Source organism: Anolis carolinensis, unplaced genomic scaffold, assembly GCF_035594765.1.
Source record: "Anolis carolinensis isolate JA03-04 unplaced genomic scaffold, rAnoCar3.1.pri scaffold_7, whole genome shotgun sequence".
NCBI classification, from domain to species: Eukaryota; Metazoa; Chordata; class Lepidosauria; order Squamata; family Dactyloidae; genus Anolis; species Anolis carolinensis.
In genome coordinates this window covers 23,282,322-23,307,361 of record NW_026943818.1, presented here as the reverse complement: position 1 = coordinate 23,307,361, position 25,040 = coordinate 23,282,322, and the positions used below count along the sequence as shown (strand labels likewise).

Here is a 25,040-nt window from a genome sequence, read left to right as displayed (position 1 = left end):
GGAAAGCAACAACAGAGACCTTCCCTTGCAGTGATCGATCGAGGTCGGATGCACAAATGCTACGCTCCGGCAAAACTATGTAAATATTGTATAGAACTGCAATTAAGATAAAATGTGCTGGTTTCAGCTGACATCTGGGAAGTGTGGATTTATTTCCATGAGACTGAGCAGATTGCCAGATCTTTGGAAGAAAGGTAAATTGAGACAGGAGGAGATTGAGTCTCAATTTAACCATTTCCTGACAAAAAGAGCATCGCCAATGTGCCTCTGCTTCCCTTCCAGATCCATAGGCAACGGCATTACGCACCTGAAACAGGAGGGCTGTTCATCTCTTGCAACACATCTGGTCATACACAATGTAAGCTTGAGGCATACCTGATAGAGGCAATGGCACACACTTCGAAGCTGGGGAGGAAACTCCGCCGAGGAGTTGATGATGGCATGGAAGAATTTTTCCGTCATCTGGAGGAGGCTCTGCTGGTTGTTTTCAAGGGTTTCGCTGGATTCCAACCTGCAAGACACGTGTTGGTCAAGGCTGTGCCCCTAAAAGGTCGATCAGGTGTCAATAATAATAATAATAATAATAATAGCACATTATTTTGCACGTTCGGAGCTACAGCTATGTCTCCCGTCGTACAAATAAAAGACATTTCAGTTCATTGATGTAAGACTTGCCGTATCTAAGGATCTGGATTTCCAAATAATAATAATAATAATAATAATAATAATAATAATAATAATAATAATAATAACTTTATTTTTGTACCCCAAAGGAACTCAGGGCGGCTCACAGTTGGCAAGGCCCAACAACACAGTTAAAATGTAATCATAAAAAAATGCAATTCACAATGTAAACAGAATAAAAACAACAACATTATAACAATAATAAAAGCATCATACATACATACACACACACACACACACACACACACACACACACACACATATATATATATGTCTTTGGGGCTGGGCTTAGCACCACTAACTGCAGGAAATCCTGCTGATCGAAAGGTTGGCAATTCAAGACCGGGTCGGGGTGAGTACCCACCGTCAGCCCCAGCTCTCTATCCACCTAGCGGATTGAAAGCAAAAAATGTGAGTAGATAAATAGGTACTGCTTTAAAAAGTAGGGAGGTAATAAAGGGCACCCATAAGGACATGCCGGATATCTAAAGACAACAGAGCATGGAAGATGGAGCCACAACACCCCCCTCCCACCAATTTGTCCTAAGTCCTGATGCCGGAAATGGAAAAGATGGGGAAAGCCTTTACCTCTGTTTATGTATTGTCTGTCCTTGTTAATTGTATAACAGCATTGAATGTTTGCCGTATACGTGTCCTGTAATCCACTCTGAGTCCCCTCGGGGAGATAGAGCGGAATATAAACAAAGTATATTATTATTATTATTATTATTATTATTATTGACACAACGACATAGTATGACACAGCGAACAAGATAGATATGCTGGATTTCTATCTTGTTCACTGTGTCATACTATGTCGTCGTGTCAATTATTATTATTATTATTATTATTATTATTATTATTATTATTGGCTGGAGTTACACTCAAAACACGTACTTGTTCCGACTTAGATACTGATTCAGCTTAAGAACAAGCCTACATAACCTATCTTGCTCATAACTTGGGGACGGCCTGTATAAGAGGGAAGGGGGAAACATGAAAACATTGTTCTCCCCCACTCTGCCCAATTCAAACCTGGTCGGATCCACTTCGAAGCTGACGTGCTGCCACTCAAACGACGTAATGATGGTTCTTAACAAAGGTTCCAAAAGCTTCTGCAGATAGGTTGCCCCATAGACCTGCATGAGGAAGTTTAGCCCACTCTTATTATGCCAAATACATGCCATTTAAAAATGATAAGGCACCATGTTTTTATTTCTATCATTGTTCAGTCAATCTATGGATATCAATATGTGAGAAAATATAAAGTTCTGGAGAACAACCCACTCTATTTTCAAATAATGGGTGTACATTTCACTCCAGTGCCCAGTGTGAAATACATCTCACCATGTTAAAACAGTGGATGTGACTCTGCATTATCACAGGAGTTCTACGCCCTGCACCACTACAGAAATTATACTGTTTACTCCGTATTGCACCACCACATATCTTTCGGGAGTAGCATCCTGTAATGAAAAGACCAAGGCATTGACATCTCCGGCCCATCCTCTGTTCAGATATCATCCAGCAAGCCAATGCCTTAAATCAAGAAATAGCTTCCTAAGATCCACAGAGATACTCACAGGAACACCTCAGCAAGCAAGAGTCCAAAAGTGGCAGGCTAAAACCCGGAATCTCAATCCATGGCTGAAACCAGATGAGAGACTCCCTCCTGGGCACACAGAAGGTGCTAAACAGACTGTGCTGTGGCACCATGGGATGCAAAGCTAATCTTAAGAAATGGAGCCACAAAGTGGAGTCCACGACAAGTGAATGTGGGGAAGATCAAACTACAGACCACTGATTACAATGCAGTCTGAGCCCTGCCACGTGCTCAATGGAGAACCTTCTTGCAGTGACACCAGAGAGCTTCTGGTCAAGGGAAATCTAGTATAATGTCAAGTTTTTGACTTTGTGTATTTTTAAATACCGTATATACTCGAATATAAGCTGACCCGAATATAAGCGGAGGCACCTAATTTTACCACAAAAAAACGGGGAAGTCATTGACTCAAGTATAAGATGAGGGTGGGAAATTTCAGAAATAAAAATAGATACCAATAAAATTGCATGAATTGAGGCATCAGTAGGTTAAATATTTTTGAATATTTACATCAAACTGTAATTTAAGATATGACTGTTCAACTCTGATTAAATCATTATTCTCATCTTCTTCAATGTAAATGTGCTTATGTATCCTTTTAATAATAATAGAGTAAAATAATACATGTAATAATAATAATAATACAGTAGAGTCTCACTTATCCAACATAAACGGGCCGGCAGAATGTTGGATAAATGAATATGTTGGATAATAAGGAGGCATTAAGGAAAAGCCTATTGAACATCAAATTAGGTTATGATTTTACAAATTAAGCAACAAAATATCAGGTTATACAACAAATTTGGCAGAAAAAGTAGTTCAATACGCAATAATGCTATGTAGTAATTACTGTATTTATGAATTTAGCACCAAAATATCATGACGTATTGAAAACACTGACTACAAAAATGCGTTGGATAATCCAGAATGTTGGATAAGCGAGTGTTGAGTAAGTGAGACTCTACTGTAATAATAAATACAGGAAAATAATACATGTAATATTAAATAGATTAAAATAATAAATGTAATACAGTAGAGTCTCACTTATCCAAGTTAAACAGGCTGGTAGAAGCTTGGATAAGCGAAGATCTTGGATAATAAGGAGGGATTAAGGAAAAGCCTATTAAACATCAAATTAGGTTATGATTTTACAAATTAAGCACCAAAACATCATGTTACACAACAAATTTGACAGTAAAAATAGTTCAATACACAGTAATGTTATGTTGTAATTACTGTATTTACGAATTTAGCACCATAATATCACGATATATTGAAAACATTGACTACAAAAATGGCTTGGATAATCCAGAAACTTGGATAAGCGAGGTTTGGATAAGTGAGACTCTACTGTTATAATAATAAGATCAGAGTGAAATAATAAATGTATTAATAATAATAAAAATAGAGTAAAATAAATGTAATACTAGCAACAATAATAGAGAAAAAATAATAAATGTCATAATACCAATAATAATAGAGAAAAATAATAAATGTACCATATATTCTGAAGTATAAGCTGACCCGAATATAAGCCAACCAGGACCTTCACCTGAGTATAAGCCGAGGAGGTTTTTTTCAGTCCTAAAAAAGGGCTGAAAAACTAGGCTTATACTCGAGTATATATAGTACAGTAGAGTCTCACTTATCCAAGCCTCGCTTATCCAACGTTCTGGATTATCCAATGCATTTTTGTAGTCAATGTTTTCAATATATCGTGATATTTTGGTGCTAAATTCATAAATACAGTAATTACTACATAGCATTACTGCGTATTGAACTACATTTTCTGCCAAATTTGTTGTCTAACATGATGTTTTGGTGCTTCATTTGTAAAATCATAACCTAATTTGATGTTTAATAGGCTTTTCCTTAATGCCTCCTTATTATCTAACATATTCGCTTATTCAACATTCTGCCGGCCCGTTTATGTTGGATAAGTGAGACTCTACTGTACATTATAACTGTACCCTTAGTTTGCTTCTGACACGGTAAATTAAAAAAAATCTCTGTGTGTTGGTCTGACAGATTCTACTGAAATCCAAGTACCTTAAAACAGAAAGTCATGATTTTGCTAGCCAGGCTGTTTCCCCTGAAGAGCGTCTGCATGGAGTCGGCCAGTTCGACTTCTTTCGAAAACATGTTCCAAAGCAACTGGTAGAGCAAGTGCCTGGAGTCAAAGAGGGTGACCAGGACGCGGGCCAGTTCATCCTTTCAAAGCACACACACACAAAAAATAACATAGGAGAAATTAGTGTTAAACAAGAGGACCTAACAAACCAAGACCATTCCAACCAAATTACGCTGCAGGGGTCACAAACCAAGAGCCAAGAAGACGCTCCGTCTTACCCATTGCGAGCAAGGCACCACATTGGCCAAAGCCATGGCAATGGGCAGTTCTCCTTGGTCGCCCATCATGGTCACCAACTCCACCAACCTCTCAAACCGATCGGCCAGCACCGTTTCCGCCAGAGTGTCAAACTCGGTGCCCTGCTGCAGGATTTTGGTGAGGACCTCCATGAACGTGGCTCTGGTCTGCAGGTCTTTGTGATACCCCAACCCTATCCGGAGACAACAGGAACAATGTGTGCTGATTTGCATAGACAATGCCACTCCTAAATCTTTAACACAATTGTGTTCCCTTTTACCTATTGAGTGCATAAGGCCGCTGTCCACGTTGGCATTCAGCAAATTGGACATTGCCAAGACGGTGCAGTGCCGCAACGAGGCCAATCTGCGCGACATGCCGCGTTTTCGGCCACCGGTTTGCGCGCTTTCGTCCTCAACTTCGCTGCAGTCGTTGAGGAGGTTCATAAACAGGGTAAAGTACCTAGAAGTAAAAAAGAATGGCTTACATGTCACACCTCAGACTAGTTCACCTTGCTGTAGACACCACAGAGATATTCTTTTGTAATTTTATTGAGCAAAAGTAAATATATATAGTATCAAAGCAGGCAAAAATATAGTTCCAAAGGTAGTTGTAAAATAGAGTCAGTAAATCCAATAATCCATAGACAAGAAGCAAGAGTCCATTTCCAAAGATACAACAATCCAAAGGTTACAAGGATTTTCAAATAGGAGTATATCCAAAGCAGGAGTAGCATGAAGACATAGACCATCCACCCTGATGAAGCGAGAATTTGCTTTGACAAAGTTTTGCCGTTCAACACACTGTTTTTAAAAGCAACCCAAAATGCACTCTTTTTCCCTTCAGTGGCCTCCCTTTTCCCAGCTAATCTAAGACTTCGCCGTGGCATTTCTTTCCATTGTAAACAATCAGCCCGAGAGAGCAACGGGCCTTCAGACTCGCCCTGACTGTCAAGACCAAACTCCCCATTACCATTATCTCGCACCTGAACCTGAGCCTGAGACAGATCAAGATCATTATTTCCCATGGGAATGTTTCCTTGGTTCTCATCCGTGACAGGCTGCATCTGGAGTTCATCCACAGGCTGTACTTCCAAACCAGCCTGTGTCTGAATTCCATAATTCCCCACGGCATCATCTAGAAATTCATCTTGCATCCCATCATCTGACACCTGCATCTGTAAACCAAAATCCCCGTCCTCATCTTCACTCTGGAACTATTGCTGAGTCACAACACTACATCTCTCAGGGAGAACCATTTTTACACAGCACAAACAATTGGCCTCTCCCACAAACGTGATATTTATTTACCGTATATACTCGAGTATAAACTGACCCGAATATAAGCCAAGGCACCTAATTTTACCACAAAGACTGGAAAAACTTATTGACTCGAGTATAAGACGAGGGTGGGAAATGCATAGGCTACAGGTCAATTTCAAAAATAAAAATAGATATTAATAAAATTGCATTATTTGAGGCATCAGTAGGTTAAATGCTTTGAATATTTATATAAAACTGTAATTTAAGATAATAATAAGACTTTAATAAGATAAGACCGTCCAACTTTGAATACCTATAAACTCAAGTACAGTAGAGTCTCACTTATCCAACATAAACGGGCCGGCAGAATGTTGGATAAGCGAATATGTTGGATAATAAAGAGGCATTAAGAAAAAGCCTATTAAACATCAAATTAAGTTATGATTTTACAAATTAAGCACCAAAACATCATGTTATACAACAAATTTGACAAAAAAGTAGTTCAATATGCAGTAATGCTATGTAGTAATTACTGTATTTACAAATTTAGCACCAAAATATCACGATGTATTGAAAACATTGACTACAAAAATGCGTTGGATAATCCAGAACGTTGGATAAGTGAGTGTTGGATAAGTGAGACTACTGTATAAGCCGACCTGAATAGAAGCTGGCCAGAACCCTCACTCGAGTATAAGCCAAAAGGAGCTTTTTCAGCCCTAAAAAAAGGGCTGAAAAACTAGGCTTATACTCAAGTATATATTTATTTACTAGTGACATTTATATCCCGCCCTTCTCACCCCAAAGGGGACTCAGGGCTGCTTACAAGTTATATATACATACAATATATTATATTATTAGCATAGCACAATATAAGCATTATATAGCATTATATTGTACTATACGACTATATTGCAATATGATTAGTAATATTACATGTAATATAAATATACAATTATAATATACAAAGTGGAGTCCGAGACATGGAGTTCGAAACTTGATGGAGTATATTGATTTGGATTTGTAATTTTACGTCTGTTTTTAATAGAATAGACCAGCGTCTGGTCAAAGGAAATCTAGCATAATGTCAAGTTTTTAACTTTGTGTTTTTAAATACATCATAACTGTATCCTCAGTTCGCGTCTGACACGATAAATACATAAATAAATGTGGTAGAATGATTCCTCATGGAAACCCTATGCACAATTGACTCCTGCTCATGGGATATCCATGAAAAACTACACAGGTATCAGAAACTATTCTAACTCTACAGAATGCTGGGAAAATAAAAATAAGCGGCCCTTACTTGAGGAACAACTGGGATTTGGCTTCCATCAGTTCAACTCCATCTCCTTCTTCTGGTTGCAGCGGAAGCCCAGCAAGGAGGGCCACCACCGCCTCCATGCTGGCCTGGTCCAAATCCCTGCGCAAAAGAAGAAACAGAATAAAAAGAGAAGCTCTTCTCCCACAAAGTTTTCTGATCCACCATTCGGGCATTCCCAGTAATCCAAAGTGGCTCTAAAATGCTTAAAAGTGCATAAATAATATATAATATACAATAATTTATAAATATATAATATATTGTATATACTTATAATATTGATAATAATATTATAATGTAATACAATATTATACTAATAATAATATAACATAACAATATTAATTATATATTATATATTTAATGTAATATTACTAATAATATTAACATATAGTGATATAGTACAATATAGTAATTTAATGCTTATATTGTGCTATGCTAAAAATATATTGTATGTACATTTGATTTGTAAGCTGCTCTGAGCCTACTCCGGGGTGAGAAGAGTGGGATGTAAATGTAGTAAATAAATAAACAGCATGACTTCAAGTCACGTCTTTTGACTGAAACATGAGCAATATTCCCTGCAACTATGTATGTTTGTTTCTTGGCTTCTTTGGCAAATTATAAAAGCCACAGTAAGTGGAAAGTCATCTGCACACTTTCGTTAAACATGGAAAGAATATGCAGAACCATAGCCTTCTGCCGGATTAAGCCTCCCTTCCTCCAACTCACAAGCATACAATTCCCACTTGCGACTGATGCTGTAATGTTACCCAAAACTGTAAAAGGTGGGCATTAGAGTCCATCTTACCTTGTCAGGCATTTCACATCCTCGTCTGTTGCCTGGTTGGACGTTCCCATAACCCAGTCGGTCAGATATTCTACCATTTTGTTCCTAAACAGTTGACATTAAAAATGGTTGGAAGCAAAAAGACACAACAGTGCAATAAATCCAATTTAAAAGGTGCTGAGATTGTGAAATGTTAAGATTTTAAAATACTGTATATACTCGAGTATAAGCCTAGTTTTTCAGCCCTTTTTTTAAGACTGAAAAAGCCCCCCTCGGCTTATACTCGGGTGAGGGTTCTGGTTGGCTTATATTCGGGTCGGCTTATACTTGAATATATGGTACATTTATTATTTTCCTCTATTATTATTGCCATTGTTACATTTATTATTTTATTATTATTATTATTATTATTTTTGGTATTATTACATTTATCATTTTACTCCTGCTATTGTTGCTACTATTACATTTATTTTACTCTATTTTATTATTATCATTATTAATACATTTATTCTTTCACGCTGATCTTATTATTATTATTACATTTATTATTTTACTCTATTTATTATTACATGTATTATTTTCCTGTATTTATTATTATTATTACATGTATTATTTTACTCTATTATTATTAAAAAGATACATAAGGGCATTGACACTGAAGAAGATGAGAATAATGATTTGATCAGAGTTGGACACTCTTATCTTAAATTTGAGCTTTATGTAAATACAGTAGAGTCTCACTGATCCAACACTCGCTTATCCAACTTTCTGGATTATCAAACGCATTTTTGTAGTCAATGTTTTCAATACATCGTGATATTTTGCTGCTAAATTCGTAAATACAGTAATTATTACATAGCATTACTGTGTATTGAACTACTTTTTCTGTCAAATTTGTTGTAAAACATGATGTTTTGGTGCTTATTTTGTAAAATCATAACCTAATTTGATGTTTAATAGGCTTTTCCTTAATCCCTCATTATCCAAAATATTCGCTTATCCAAACTTCTGCCGGCCCGTTTAGCTTGGATAAGTGAGACTCTACTGTAATACATTTATTATTTCTCTCTGCTCTTATTATTATTACATTTATTATTTTATTCTATTTATTATTACATGTATTATTTATTATTACATGTATTATTACATGTATTATTATTACATGTATGTATTATTATTGTATTTATTATTTAACTCTATTTATTATTACATATATTATTTTCCTGTATTTATTATTATTATTATATGTATTATTTTACTCTATTATTATTAAAAGGATACATAAGCACATTTACATCGAGGAAGATGGGAATAATGATTTAATCAGAGTTGGACAGTGTTATCTTAAATTTGAGCTTTATGTAAAGATTCAAAAACTTTTAACCTACTGATGCCTTAATGAATGTAATTTTATTGGTATCTATTTTTATTTCTGAAATTTACCACTCTCGGCTTATACTGGAGTCAATGTTTTCCCAGTTTTTTGTGGTAAAATTAGGTGCCTCGGCTTATATTTGGGTCGGCTTATACTCGAGTATATACAGTATAAGAAATATAAAATCACCCTGCCACCTTAATCCACACATACCTCTGCAGAACTCCAAAACAGGCAGGAAGGAGCCAGGCTTTGAAGCTGCAAGGCTTGTCAATGCTAATCAAGCTGGCCAATGGCAACATTCACACTTGCCTCAAACAGAGAAGAGCTCTTTCTCTCATCCTGGACATCATTCCACAGATATATAAACTCAACTTGTCTAATTTCTAACAGACCTTACAACCTCTGAGGATGTCTGTTATGTGGGTGAAATGTCAGAAGGGAATGCTTCTGAAACATTGCCATACAGCCCGGAAAACTCACAGATACCTGTAGTCCCACCCTGAACACTCCACAGATACATAAACCCCACTTGCCTAGCTTCCAACAGACCCCACAACCTCTCAGGATGCCTGCCATAGATGCAGGTGAAACATCAGGAGAGAATGCTTCTGGAACATGGCCATACAGCTTGGAAAACTCACAGCAACCCAGTGATTCCAACCATGAAAGACTTCGACAACCCATTTGTGATTCTTACCTGAACTTCATCTCTTGGCAGAAGGACAGATCATCCCGTCTCTCCATCATCACCTTGACAAGTTGACAGAGCTTCGTTTTAATCTGAATCGCATGGACCACGTTCCCAAGGACGCGCACATATCTGCGAGGAAAGAGCATAAGACACAAGATTAAATCCACTTCCAAAATCTGAAGGATTCCTCTCTTATCACAGCCTGTATCAAATGGGATAATTCAGCCTGGGATTGATACACAACAGCTCAATCTTGCCTACATCTCTTCTCAAAGATCCAACATCTCAGTAGATCCATGAAAGTCCTGGATCACAAGGACACGACCACGAGGAAGAAGGGATCAACTTGCCTGACCAGGTTCAGCATCATGGTCTCAATGCTGGCTTGTCCGAGGTGTTCAGAGCTCCCTTCTGTATGGTTATCCAGTAGGTTCTTCATGATCGCAATGGTTTGCTCCACAAACTGGGTATTAGTGTCATTCAATAGGACCTGCATGAGGGCAAGGAGGGCTTGATTGGGAGGTGTTAGCTGGCCCTGATTGTTTCCTGTCCTGAATTCCCATTTTCCGTACTGATTTTGGAGATTATATTGTTCTGTATTATTATACCACAGTAATTATTGCATATTATATTTATAATCTTATATTATCTGCTTAGAACTGGATTATATGAGGCTCCTTCTACACAGCTGTATAAAATCCACAGGGCAAAGAGGGCTTGATTGGAAGGTGTTAGCTGGCCCTGATTGTTTCCTATCGGAAATTCCCCTGTTTTCAGAGTGTTGTTCTTTATTCACTGTACTGATTTTAGAGATTACACTGTTCTGTATTATTATACCACAGTAATTATTGTATATTATATTTATAATCTTATATTATCTGCTTAGAACTGGATTATATGAGGCTCCTTCTACACAGCTGTATAAAATCCACAGGGCAAAGAGGGCTTGATTGGAAGGTGTTAGCTGGCCCTGATTGTTTCCTATCGGAAATTCCCCTGTTTTCAGAGTGTTGTTCTTTATTCACTGTACTGATTTTAGAGATTACACTGTTCTGTATTATTATACCACAGTAATTATTGTATATTATATTTATAATCTTATATTATCTGCTTAGAACTGGATTATATGAGGCTCCTTCTACACAGCTGTATAAAATCCACAGGGCAAAGAGGGCTTGATTGGAAGGTGTTAGCTGGCCCTGATTGTTTCCTATCGGAAATTCCCCTGTTTTCAGAGTGTTGTTCTTTATTCACTGTACTGATTTTAGAGATTACACTGTTCTGTATTATTATACCACAGTAATTATTGTATATTATATTTATAATCTTATATTATCTGCTTAGAACTGGATTATATGAGGCTCCTTCTACACAGCTGTATAAAATCCACAGGGCAAAGAGGGATTGATTGGGAGGCGTTAGCTGGCCCTGATTGTTTCCTGTCTGGAATTCCCCTGTTTTCAGAGTGTTGTTCTTTATTTACTGTACTGATTTGAGAGATTATATTGTTCTGTATTATTATACCACAGTAATTATTGCATATTATATTTATAATCTTATATTATCTGCTTAGAACTGGATTATATGAGGCTCCTTCTACACAGCTGTATAAAATCCACAGGGTAAAGAGGGTTTGATTGGGAGGTGTTAGCTGGCCCTGATTGTTTCCTGTCTGGAATTCCTGTTTTCAGAGTGTTGTTCTTTATTTACTGTACTGATTTTAGAGATTATATTTTTTGTATTATTATACCACAGTAATTATTATCGTATATACTCGAGTATAAGATGACCCGAATATAAGCTGAGGCACCTAATTTTACCACAAAAAAACTGGGAAAACATTGACTCCAGTATAAGCCGAGGGTGGTAAATTTCAGAAATAAAAATAGATACCAATAAAATTACATGGATTGAGGCATCAGTAGGTGAAATGTTTTTGAATATTTACATCAAGCTCAAATTTAAGATAAGACTGTCCAACTCTGATCAAATCATTATTCTCTTCTTCTTCAATGTAAATGTGCTTATGTATCCTTTTAATAATAATAGAGTAAAATAATACATGTAATAATAATAATAATAATAAATAACAATAATAATGGAGCTCTTTGGCTTAGAAATGGAGATGAGCACCAAACCCCAGAGTCGGTCACGACTGGATTTAACGTCAGGGGAAACCTTTACCATATATATATATATATGTGGTAATGGAATCACAGCACTGGACAAAACAACTAAACTAAATGGCCCACAACCTTGAAAATTGACAGCACAACCTCTCATATACGCCTCTATGTTCATACAACAAAAAGAAAAGAAAAATAAAGTCCTAGCCACAGCAACGTGTGGCCGGGCACAGCTAGTATATATATCGTTTCCCTGAAAATAAGACAGTGTCTTATATTAATTTTTGCTCCCAAAGATGCACTAGGTCTTATTTTCAGGGGATGTATTATAATTCACATTTATGGTTGAATTTTTAAAAAATGAAAATGTATTATCTACTGTACAGTAGTTGTCATCACAAACCAGCATAAGCAAACTGTGAATCCTTTCAAGAATTTCTATATTATATTTTATTGCTATACTGTTTTTAAATTACTGTTTTGAATTTCTGTTCGTATGTAAATTTATGTTGTTGTTGGGCTTGTCTCTGTGTAAGCTGCCCCGAGTCCCTTCTGGGAGGTGGAGGTGGGATTCAAGAATAAAGTTATTATTATATTATTATTATTATTTCTTGTTACTACCTTTATTTCCATGTACAACAATCTACGGTATATACATTTACCGATCCTGCATGCTTCCAAACAAAAACTTTGCTAGGTCTTACTTTCGAGGGAGGCCTAATATTTAGCAATTCAGCAAAAAAATTTTCTGAGGATGTCTTATTTTCAGGGAAACAGAGTATATAAATGTAATGTGCATAATTCCCATGGACTAAACAACAAAACCACTGGACCAAATCGCATCAAATTTGGCCACAAAAGACATAGTCATCCAATCAATCCGCATGCGGCAGCGTGTCAGCAGAAATAGCTAGGTGTGTCAATGCTGACACGCGTGTCATAGGTTGGCCATCACTGACCTAGAGCATCTTTGGGAGCAAAAATTAATAGAAGACACTGTCTTATTTTCGGGGAAACGCGGTATATATATGTTAGTATTATTGTAATTGTTACCACTTTCTAAACAGAATCCAACGAAAACTGTTTTACCTGCCCTTGAGAGTCAAAGAACTTGCTGATGGTGTTCTTCAACTTGTTGAAGAGCGTTGGATACAGGGCCGGGCTCAGCTCGAGCCCCATGAGATCTTTGATGTTGGTCCGTATCTGCAGGCCCACTTTCTCGTGGTTGCAGACCATTAAGGACAGCAAGCGGTCAATGAACTTGCTGACGGGGGTCTCCGCGTTGCCGTCGGTCGACATCATGGAGATCATGGAGCCCTTGCGCTCGCTCACGGGGCCCATGGGTGGGCTGTAGGACGGGAAGGGCACGCTGCCCCGGTACTGAAGGCACACCCCTCCGAGGGCGCAGAGGAAGCCCGTCATGTTGATCCACTCTTGCAGGGAATCCGTGTCCGAGAGATCTATGGAGCCTCCCCCACTGACATGGGACATCCGCCTCTTGACAATGGTCTTGTGAAGGCTTTCAGCAACCTCGAAGGAAGGAAGGAAGAGGGGGATGTCATTATGCTGAATTCAGAACCCTCGCAAGAATCAGAGAGCTTTGAAAAATTACTATTTTGAACCATCAGAATCCCCCAAATAGTGTGGCAGCAAACTAGTCTTTTAAATCACTTTTAGACCCCAAACAGAAGCAAAGAAAGACGCCCGGATACCACATAACGGTCCTCACTTTACCTGGCCATCTTCCATTTTAGTTTTCGGATAGTTGAGGATGAGTTTTGTCGCTGCTTCCCATTTCAAATGCGTATCTTCCCAAGCCTGGAATGCAACAAAAGGAAACGTTATTCAAAACATTAAGAGATCATTTATTATTTATTTATTACAATATTTATATCCCGCCCTTCTCACCCAACAGGGGACTCAGGGCAGCTTACAATAAAACACACATATAAAACTGTACAATACACTATAAATCAGTTAAAAATTAACTTACATAAAACATTCATAAAACGCATTATAAAATACTTGCGGCATAACGCATTATAAAATACATTGAAAACCTATCCCTTCCAGCAGGCCTATCCAGTCATTTGAAATTATGAGTTTTAAATTGTCTTCTGTTTACTCTATTTTAATCTTTGTTCTGTGTATTTTAATATGTGAATTTTTATATACCGTATATACTCGAGTGTAAGCCGACCCGAATATAAGCCGAGGCACCTAATTTTACCACAAAAAAACTGGGAAAACATTGACTCAAGTATAAGCCAAGAGTGGTAAATTTCAGAAATAAAAATAGATACAGTAGAGTCTCACTTATTCAACATTCACTTATCCAACGTTCTGGATTATCCAACACAGTCTGCCTTTTAGAAGTAAATGTTTTGTAGTTAATATTTTCAATACATCGTGATATTTTGGTGCTAAATTTGTAAATACATTAATTACTACATAGCATTACTGCATATTGAAATACTTTTTCTGTCAAATTTGTTGTATAACATGATGTTTTGGTGCTTAATTTGTAAAATCATAACCTAATTTGATGTTTAATAGGCTTTTCCTTAATCCCTCCTTATTATCCAACATATTCGCTTATCCAACATTCTGCCGGCCCGTTTATGTTGGATAAGTGAGACTCTACTGTACCAATAAAATTACATTAATTGAGGCATCAGTAGGTTAAATGTTTTTGAATATTTACATAAAGCTCAAATTTAAGATAAGACTGTCCAACTTGATCAAATCATGATTCTCATCTTCTTCAGTGTCAATGTGCTTATGTATCCTTTTAATAATAATAGAGTAAAATAATACATGTAAGAATAGTAATAAATACAGGAAAATAATACATGTAATAATAAATAGAGTAAAATAATAAATGTCATAATAAGAGTGAAATAATAAATGTATTAATAATATGAATAGAGTAAAATAAATGTAATAGTAGCAACAATAACAGAGAAAAATAATGTCATAATACCAATAATAATAGAAAAAAATAATAAATGTACCATATATTCCCGAGTATAAACTGACCCAAATATAAGCCAACCAGGACCCTCACCCAAGTATAAGCCGAGGGGGGCTTTTTCAGTCTTAAAAAAGGGCTGAAAAACCCGGCTTATACTCAAGTATATACAGTAATTACTTACTATTTCATAATGATGTGTTTTTAACTGTATTGTGCTCTGTCTCGAAGCACAAGGAGTGGTGGTTGAAATATTATTGTTGTTTTTATTGTTGTTATTACTATTATTAACAAAAGGAAACATTATTTTAAACATTAAGAAACAATTGAAGATCTACCTCTTCCAGCAGGCCCATCCAGTCATTTTAAACTATGAATTTAAAATTATCTTGTTTTTATTGTATTTTAATCTTTGCTCGGTGTATTTTAATCTGTGAATTTTTATATAATTTACTTAATGTTTCATAATGATGTGTTTTTAACTGTATTGTGCTCTGTCTCGAGCCACGAGGAGCGGTGGGTAAAAAAATATTATTGTTGTTGATGTTATTATTATTACGAGAGCTATCCACAAAATAGGTTACGTTTTGGAATGAACAAAGTATAGGAGAAAACATTTACCATATGCAGTTGAAAGCCACACCAAATACCACTTCTCAACATAGTCACCATTCAAATCTAGGCACTTATCATAGCGATGGATGAGTTTGGCAACTCCTTCCTCACAAAACTCTGCCACTTGCATTCTCAACCAGCCGGTCTCCCCTTTCCACAGCTGCGCACTGTCGACAAAACGCTGCGTTGAGGACGCAAGTGGCAGAGTTTTGTGGGGAAGGAGTTGCCAAGCTCATTCCTCGCTATGATAAGTGCCTAGATTTGAATGGCAACTATGTTTAGAAGTGGTATTTGGGTGTGGTTTTCAACTGCATATGGTAAATGTTTTTCTCCTATACTTTGTTCATTTTTAATTCCAAAATGTAACCTACTTTATGGATAATCCTATTATTATTATTATTATTATTATTATTATTATTATTATTACCATTATTATTATTCTGCCTGGGAGCAAAACAAATGGTCTTAATAATATATCACTGCCAACTATTAAAAGTGAATAGTTTCGTAAGGAGAACAAGGGAAGAACATACCTCAGTGTTACCTGACGTTGGGTGTTCAATTCGCCTCAGCAGTGCCATCACTCTTTTCTGGAGTGCAGCCCTTCCTAAAAAAAGGACAGTCCAAAACAAGATTTTTCCATTTGGGGGACTACAGTGAACTACAAATCCCAATTATTAACTATTAAACACCTGAGTCTTACCTGTCGACATGACATTGCTCACCGACGCAAACTCCATAAAGGTGTTATAGTTGGGCAGGAAGTTGTGGACCGACACCTCGTCGACTCCGCACCGGATGTCCGCTTCCTCGCAAAGGTGCCGGAAGCAGGACATGGCCACCAGAACGGCCTCGGCGTCAGGGCTCCAAAGGGACATGTAAAGGGCCACCTCCAGCTTGGTCTGGGCCTGGCGACAGATCTGCGTCCCGCTGCAACCCACAGTGCTCTCCTTCAGAGACAGAACACCAGCAGACTAAATGTTATTCTCCACAACAGCATCCGCTCTTTAAATACGCCAGAGTCAATTTCATTTACAGAGTAAAGATCCATAGTAATATGGATTTCCTCCATACTCCACAATGGGGTAGACATGGATATCCTGAAGGAAACTGACATCAGTTTTACATTTCAACAAAATTAGGCCATTATACGAAGGTTATCCAGAAAGTATTTTACATTTTGGAATTAAAAATGAACAAAGTATAGGAGAAAACATTTACCATACGCAGTTGAAAGCCACACCCAAATACCACTTCTCAACATAGTCGCCATTCAAATCTAGGCACTTATCATAGCGATGAATGAGCTTGGCAACTCCTTCTCCACAAAACTCTGCCGCTTGCGTCCTCAAAAAGTTAGGAGAAAACATTTACCATATGCAGTTGAAAGCCACACCCAAATACCACTTCTCAACATAGTCGCCATTCAAATCTAGGCACTTATCATAGCGATGAATGAGCTTGGCAACTCCTTCTCCACAAAACTCTGCCGCTTGCGTCCTCAAAAAGTTAGGAGAAAACATTTACCATATGCAGTTGAAAGCCACACCCAAATACCACTTCTCAACATAGTCGCCATTCAAATCTAGGCACTTATCATAGCGATGAATGAGCTTGGCAACTCCTTCTCCACAAAACTCTGCCGCTTGCGTCTTCAACCAGCCAGTCATCCCTACCAGCAGCTGCGCATCGTCGCCAAAACGCTGTGTTGAGGATGCAAGCGGCAGAGTTTTGTGGGGGAGGAGTTGCCAAGTTCATTCATCGCTATTGTCGCACCTCAGGTTAGCTTCACCTTGCTAAAGACAGCAGGCTGCACACAGAACGTAGTCTTTTGTACTTTATTAGAAAATAAGGAAAAGATAGATCATAAAAGGTAAAAGTTCGGTTCCAAAAGATAGTTATAAAAACAAGGCTGCAAGAAACAAATCAATAGAAACATTAAGCATGAAACAAGGTCCTTTCAAAAGAAGCCAGTCTCAGAAACGAGAATACATCCAGGCTACAAGGTAATACTGGAGAGCAGACTTGGTTCTTGATTCAGGCGAGGAAATTGCTTTGACAAAGATTTCCCTCTCAGCAGACTGTTTTAATAGCATAACATGAAGGCATTTCTTTGCCCTTTGCCCTCCCTCTTATTTGCTATTCTGAGACTTCTGCGCAACCCCCGAAATTCCAGACGACTAGACTGATCTAGAGAAGCAGCCTCATTGCTTTCAAGGCCACAGGGCTCGCTAGTGTTATCAAACTGAGGCTCTCCCTTTCTGCTTCTTGCACCTGAAAACCATCGTCAATAACAACATCATTTCTTCCCATTGGAAAGCCTCCCTGCTCCTCATCTCCCACAGCAGGAACACTCTGCACCTGAATCCCATAATTCCCATCAGAGTCATCTTGAAACTCATCCTGAACCTGAATCCCATCATCCTGAAACTGCATCCCAAAATCCTCATCAGAATCACTGAGTCACAACAGCTATGATAAGTGCCTAGATTTGAATGGCGACCATGCTGAGAAGTAGTATTTGGGTGTGGCTTTCAACTGCATATGGTAAATGTTTTCTCCTATAATTGGTTCATTTTTAATTCCAAAATGTAATCTACTTTCTGGATAACCCTCGTAGTTGGTCTTACTCACCATGCAGAAGCTGCCTTTGCCCTTCCTTCCTGAGGTTACTGGGATACAACGCATTATCTCTTCGTGGTCAAGAGAAATCGGACCAGCTCCACCTCCAGAGACATCGCATCCGACCCCATAAAGGAACAGGAAGGGGCAGGAGCTCCGATCTGATTGCTACAGAGAGGCGAGAAAAAAGGATATGTCATATATGCTCGAGTATAAGCCCACCTGAATATAAGCCGAGGCACCTAATTTTACCACAAAAAGCTGGGAAAACGTATCAATGTATTGAGTATAAGTGGGAAAGGCCGCAGCTACTAGTAATTTTTTTTTAAAAAAAATAGATACCAATAAAATTACATGAATTGAGGCATCAGTAGGTTAAATGTTTTTGGATAGTAACTGTATTTCAAAGAAAAAGAGTAAACTAGTTCTGTATGTGGAAAAGTGGAAACAAAAACAATAGCAGAACTTAATAATAATAATAATAATAATAATAATAATAATAATAATAATAATAATACAGTAGAGTCTCACTTATCCAAGCTAAACGGGCCAGCAGAAGCCTGGATAAGCGAATATCTTGGATAATAAAGGCGAGATTAAGGAAAACGTCAAATTAGGTTATGATTTTACAAATTAAGCACCTAAACTTCATGTTATACAACAAATTTGACAGAAAAAGTAGTTCAATACGCAGTAATGTTATGTTGTAATTAGTGTATTTACGAATTTAGCACCAAAATATCACGATATATTGAAAACATTGACTACAAAAATGGCTTGGATTATCCAGAGGCTTGGATAAGCGAGGCTTGGATAAGTGAGACTCTACTGTATTTCATTTGTATCCCACCCTATCTATCTCTCCATGCAGACTCAGGCCAGCTTCCAACATAGTAATAGGCCTATATAAACAATGCAGAGCTAGATATAGATCTATAATTATATATACTAATTTCACTTATGCATTTAAATCTCCAACAGCGTGCAGAAAGAATGAGGAAGTACTCCATCAAGGACTCGGTATCACAAGTGGACGGTGAAGCGGCACCTCCCCCTGTGCCCGGAATCAAGCACATCCTCAGGAAGCCAGAAGCTGGAAAATGTTACATTGCTTTTGTGTCTGTCTATATGTTGTATGTCTAATAGCACTGAATGTTTGCCGTGTATATGTGCATTGTGATCCGCCCTGAATACCCTTCGGAGTGAGAAGGGTATATAAATACTGTAAATAAATAAACAAATAAATATACCACGAGATGCAAGCAAATCCTATTTTTTCCCGGGCAATGAAAGCATGCACTTACTTTGTTTTTCAGGAGAAATTTGTTCCTGCAGATCAGAATCTCTCGCAGCCACTTGAGGATTTCTGTGCTGCTCAGAATCTGGTTACTTGTGAGTCTCTTGCATATACAGAACAGCATTTGCGAACTGCAGGGAGATGAAATTATGAAAAATTATCCTCGTTAGCACTTATAAACGCTTTTCATAGCTCGAGTAGCAACATTTGAAGTAAGCAGCTCATTACAATTATTATGACAAAAGAAGCAGGTACATTTTTACCTGATCTCCCAAAAGGTTTCAATGGGTGCATCGGGATTCCATAAATCAATGCTGTCCAACTGATGAAGTACAAGCAGGGCCTAAACATACAAACACAAAAGAGACCCTTAATTAACGTAAGACAAGTAAATAAATACTCAGAATAAAGTGAGGCGCAAGTTAGGTTCTACGATGTTCCCAATCCTGTTTTTGCCACTTTGAGGAGTACTTTCCCATCCAGGGCAGTGATACTTTTGAATCGGCCACATATAGTCTCAAAGTCTCAGAAGTCTCAAAATTCAGACAAAGGGACAAAATGCAGACTGTGCAAGGAAGCTGACGAAACCATTGATCATATCCTCAGCTGCTGTAAGAAAATCGCACAGACAGACTACAAACAGGCACAACTATGTGGCCCAAATGATTCATTGGAACGTATGCCTCAAGTACCACCTCCCAGCAGCAAAGAACTGGTGGGTCACAAACCTGCAAAAGTACTGGAAAATGAGCACGCAAAGATACTGTGGGACTTCCGAATCCAGACTGACAAAGTTCTGGAACACAACACACCAGACATCACAGTTGTGGAAAAGAAAAAGGTTTGGATCATTGATGTCGCCATCCCAGGTGACAGTTGCATTGACGAAAAACAACAGCCGCTATCAGGACCTCAAGATTGAACTGCAAAGACTCTGGCAGAAACCAGTGCAGGTGGTCCCGGTGGTGATGGGCACACTGGGTGCCGTACCAAAAGATCTCAGCTGGCATTAGGAAACAATAGACATTGACAAAATTACGATCTGCCAACTGCAAAAGGCCACCTTACTGAGATCTGCGCGCATCTTCCGAAAATACATCACACAGTCCTAGACACTTGGGAAGTGTTCGACTTGTGATTTTGTGATATGAAATCTAGCATATCTATCTTGTTTGCTGTGTCAGACTATGTTGTTGTGTCAATAATAATAATAATAATAATAATAATAATATAACAACTTAATTTTTGTACCCCAACTCCTTCGGGGAGATGGAGGTGTGGTACAAAAATTAAGTTGTTGTTGTCATTATTATTATTATATTGTATGACACAGCAAACAAGATAGACATGCTAGATTTCATATCATAAAATCACAAGCCGAACACTTCCCAAGCGTTTAGGACTGTGTGATGTGTTGTTGTTGTTGTTATTATTATTATTATTATTATTATTATTTTATTGTATGACACAGCAAACAAGATAGATATGCTGGATTTCATATCACAAAATCACAAGTCGAACACTTCCCAAGTGTCTAGGACTGTGTGATGTATTATTATTATTATTATTATTATTATTATTATTATGACACAGTAAACAAAATAGACATGCTGGATTTCGTATCACAAAATCACAAGTCGAACACTTCCCAAGTGTCTAGGACTGTGTGATGTATTTTCGGATGATGCGTGCAGATCCCAGTAGGGTGGCCTTTTGCAGTTGGCAGATCATAATTTTGTCAATGTCTATTGTTTCCAAATGCCAGCTGAGATCTTTTGGCACAGCACCCAATGTGCCCATCACCACCGGGACCACCTGCACTGGTTTCTGCCAGAGTCTTTGAAGTTCAATCTTGAGGTCCTGATTATTATTATTATTATTATTATTATTATTATTATTATTATTATTATTATTATTATTATTCAGGGTGGCTAACAAGGGGCCAAGCCCGGATAATTACAACAAAACAAAATTAAACACATACATAATACACTCCATCAGCAGATAAAATATATCAAGATAAAAACATAATTATACACAATAACATAGTAAAAATAAAATAGTGACAATAACACAGTTAAACAAAACTTGAATTTGATGACAAATATCGATCTGAATTGTCCACCTCTGAAAAATGGGCTTGCTTATCCCTACTAAGCAATGGACCAGGATGTCAACAACAAAGCAGACGCATTCCTCACCTCCATGGCTTCTTGTGCTATTTCCGGCATGCTGGACTGGGGCACCAACTGGACAAGGCCTGTGATGAGTTCAGCCGTGCTGCCCTGTGTCTCGGGCCCCTGTTTCTTTGGATTCTGCATATGAAGATATGGACTTATGAGTTTACAGGTGAGGATTTAGGGACATTTACACTCCAAAGACAGAACAAGCAGAATTTAAAAGGACCTAACTTCAGCTGCCTGAGACACATCTCTATACATCTCGTGTATTTTTTTTTATTGTGTTATAGATAATATACCATAAATACTCGAGTATAAGCCGACCCAAATATAAGCCGAGGCACCTAATTTTACCACAAAAAAAACTGGGAAAACATTGACTCCAGTATAAGCCGAGGGTGGTAAATTTCAGAAATAAAAATAGATCCCATCAGTAGGTTAAATGCTTTTGAATATTTACATAAAGCTCAAAGATAAGACGGCTCAACTCTGATCAAATCATTATTCCCATCTTCTTCAATGTAAATGTGCTTATGTTTCCTTTTAATAATAGAGTAAAATAATACATGTAATAATAATAATACAGAAAAATAATACATGTAATAATAAATAGAGTAAAATAATAAATGCAATAATAATAATAAGATCAGAGTGAAATAATAAATGTATTATTAATAATAATAAAAATAGAGTAAAATAAATGTAATAGTAGCAACAATAATAGAGAAAAATAATAAATGTAATAATACCAATAATAATGAAAATAATGATTTATCCAGAGTTTGACAGACTTATCTTAAATATGAGCTTTAGGTAAATATTCAAAAACATTTAACCTGCTGATGCCTCAATTCATATAATTTTATTTTATTGGTATCTATTTTTATTTCTGAAATTTCCCACCCTCGGCTTATACTAGAGTCAATGATTTTCCAGTTTTTTTATGGTAAAATTAGATGCCTCGGCTTATATTCGGGTTGGCTTATACTCGAGTATATAAGGAAAAAGCACGAGAAATACTATAGGTCTTTTCTTTCTGCATGCAACTAAGTACCATCCTAAAACAACAGCCTTGAGGACCTATCCTTATCTCTCATCATTTCATGCCTGCATGTTAGATACTGCTGCTAGGAAGTCAGTGCATAGTTATACAGTAGAGTCTCACTTATCCAACATACGGGCCGGCAGAATGTTGGATAAGCGAATATGTTGGATAATAAGGAGGCATTAAGGAAAAGCCTATTAAACATCATATTAGGTTATGATTTTACAAATGAAGCACCAAAACATCATGTTAGACAACAAATTTGGAAGAAAAAGTAGTTCAATACGCAGTAATGCTATGTAGTAATTACTGTATTTACGAATTTAGCACCAAAATATCACGATGTATTGAAAACATCGACTACAAAAATGCGTTGGATAATCCAAAATGTTGGATAAGCGAGTGTTGGATAAGTGAGACTCTACTGTACCATCCTAAAACAACAGCCTTGAGGACCTATCCTTATCTCTCGTCATTTCATGCCTGCATGTTAGATACTGCTGCTAGGAAGTCAGTGCATAGTTATAGTTTAAAAAAAAAAACAACAACTGTGCACATATATATCAGAAAAAGTTTTGACTTACGCAGAGCAAGAGTTTGGGGTCAGCATGGATGAGTTTTACCATGGATAACAACAAGACCTTATAGTTTCTTGTGTCCACGTCTGTAGGTTTTTCTTTAAATTTAAGGCTGGACATTTTCTCTTTAAATGTAAGACTCTAGAGGAGGGAAAAAACATCATTGTCAACAAAACCCTATTTATCCAAATAATGTACTCTTTAAGGTAAAGGTTTTCCCCTGACATGAAGTTCAGTCATGTCCGACTCTGGGGTTTGGTGCTCATCTCCATTTCTAAGCCAAAGAGCCGGCGTTGTCCAAAGACACCTCCAAGGTCATGTGGCTGCCATGATTGCAGGGAGCGCCGTTACTAAAAAACAGCAATAAATGAGAGAGAAGGAGCAGGGACCCACCGGCGTCATGCGAATTGGAGTGTGCACGCCGGAGCCCTGAAGAGCTTTGTGGAGGGTTTCGCTGAACATGCTGCGGAGTTCCACAGAATGACAATAGACGGCATCAATCTTGGGCCACCACTCCAGGGCAGACTGAAAGGAAGAAGGGATCAAAAAGTAAGAGGAGATTTAGAGCAGGATGTCATGCAATAGCTAAATCTTATGGATGGCAACGTTGTCAATTAAGTTCTTATTCATCTCCCCCTTAAAAACATCCAAAGAGGTGAAATACGAGCAAATCATGACTGAAAGTGCTGAAATAAGAGCAAAGCATGACCAAAAGAGGTGAAATAAGAGCAAGTCATGACCGAAAGAGGTGAAATAAGAGCAAGTCATGACCGAAAGAGGTGAAATAAGAGCAAGTCATGACCGAAAGAGGTGAAATAAGAGCAAGTCATGACCGAAAGAGGTGAAATAAGGGCAAATCATGACCGAAAGAGGTGAAATAAGAGCAAAGCATGACTGAAAGAGGTGAAATAAGAGCAAAGCATGGCCGAAAGAGGTGAAATAAGAGCAAGTCAAGACCGAAAGAGGTGAAATAAGAGCAAGTCAAGACCGAAAGAGGTGAAATAAGAGCAAATCATGACCGAAAGAGGTGAAATAAGAGCAAATCATGACCGAAAGAGGAGAAATAAGAGCAAATCATGACCGAAAGAGGTGAAATAAGAGCAAATCATGGCCGAAAGAGGTGAAACAAGAGCAAATCATGACCGAAAGAGGTGAAATAAGAGCAAATCATGACCGAAAGAGGAGAAATAAGAGCAAATCATGGCCGAAAGAGGTGAAACAAGAGCAAATCATGACCGAAAGAGGTGAAACAAGAGCAAATCATGACCGAAAGAGGTGAAATAAGAGCAAATCATGGCTGAAAGAGGTGAAATAAGAGCAAATCATGACCGAAAGAGGTGAAACAAGAGCAAAGCATGACCGAAAGAGGTGAAATAAGAGCAAATCATGACCGAAAGAGGTGAAATAAGAGCAAAGCATGACCGAAAGAGGTGAAATAAGAGCAAAGCATGAACGAAAGAGGTGAAATAAGAGCAAGTCATGACCGAAAGAGGTGAAATAAGAGCAAATCAT

General features: G+C 37.6%; 1 protein-coding gene across 2 annotated transcripts in view; it reads right to left on the bottom strand.

Annotated features, from left to right (window-relative positions):
* The window catches only part of nf1 (neurofibromin 1), a 202,250-nt gene that overhangs the window by 153,919 nt on the left and 23,291 nt on the right, over positions 1-25,040 (bottom strand). For both annotated transcript variants that reach the window (XM_062959815.1, XM_062959816.1), the window contains exons 12-30: positions 23,922-24,053; positions 23,535-23,669; positions 21,927-22,040; positions 19,989-20,068; positions 19,733-19,856; positions 18,441-18,596; positions 16,510-16,756; positions 16,340-16,413; positions 13,955-14,038; positions 13,310-13,750; positions 10,445-10,584; positions 10,101-10,223; positions 8,047-8,130; positions 7,224-7,340; positions 4,936-5,117; positions 4,637-4,848; positions 4,337-4,498; positions 1,720-1,823; positions 376-511 (exon numbers count right to left, since the gene is read on the bottom strand). In XM_062959815.1, coding sequence (XP_062815885.1) covers positions 376-511; positions 1,720-1,823; positions 4,337-4,498; positions 4,637-4,848; positions 4,936-5,117; positions 7,224-7,340; positions 8,047-8,130; positions 10,101-10,223; positions 10,445-10,584; positions 13,310-13,750; positions 13,955-14,038; positions 16,340-16,413; positions 16,510-16,756; positions 18,441-18,596; positions 19,733-19,856; positions 19,989-20,068; positions 21,927-22,040; positions 23,535-23,669; positions 23,922-24,053 — 2,847 coding nt within the window. The remainder of the gene's footprint in view (positions 1-375; positions 512-1,719; positions 1,824-4,336; positions 4,499-4,636; positions 4,849-4,935; positions 5,118-7,223; positions 7,341-8,046; positions 8,131-10,100; positions 10,224-10,444; positions 10,585-13,309; positions 13,751-13,954; positions 14,039-16,339; positions 16,414-16,509; positions 16,757-18,440; positions 18,597-19,732; positions 19,857-19,988; positions 20,069-21,926; positions 22,041-23,534; positions 23,670-23,921; positions 24,054-25,040) is intronic.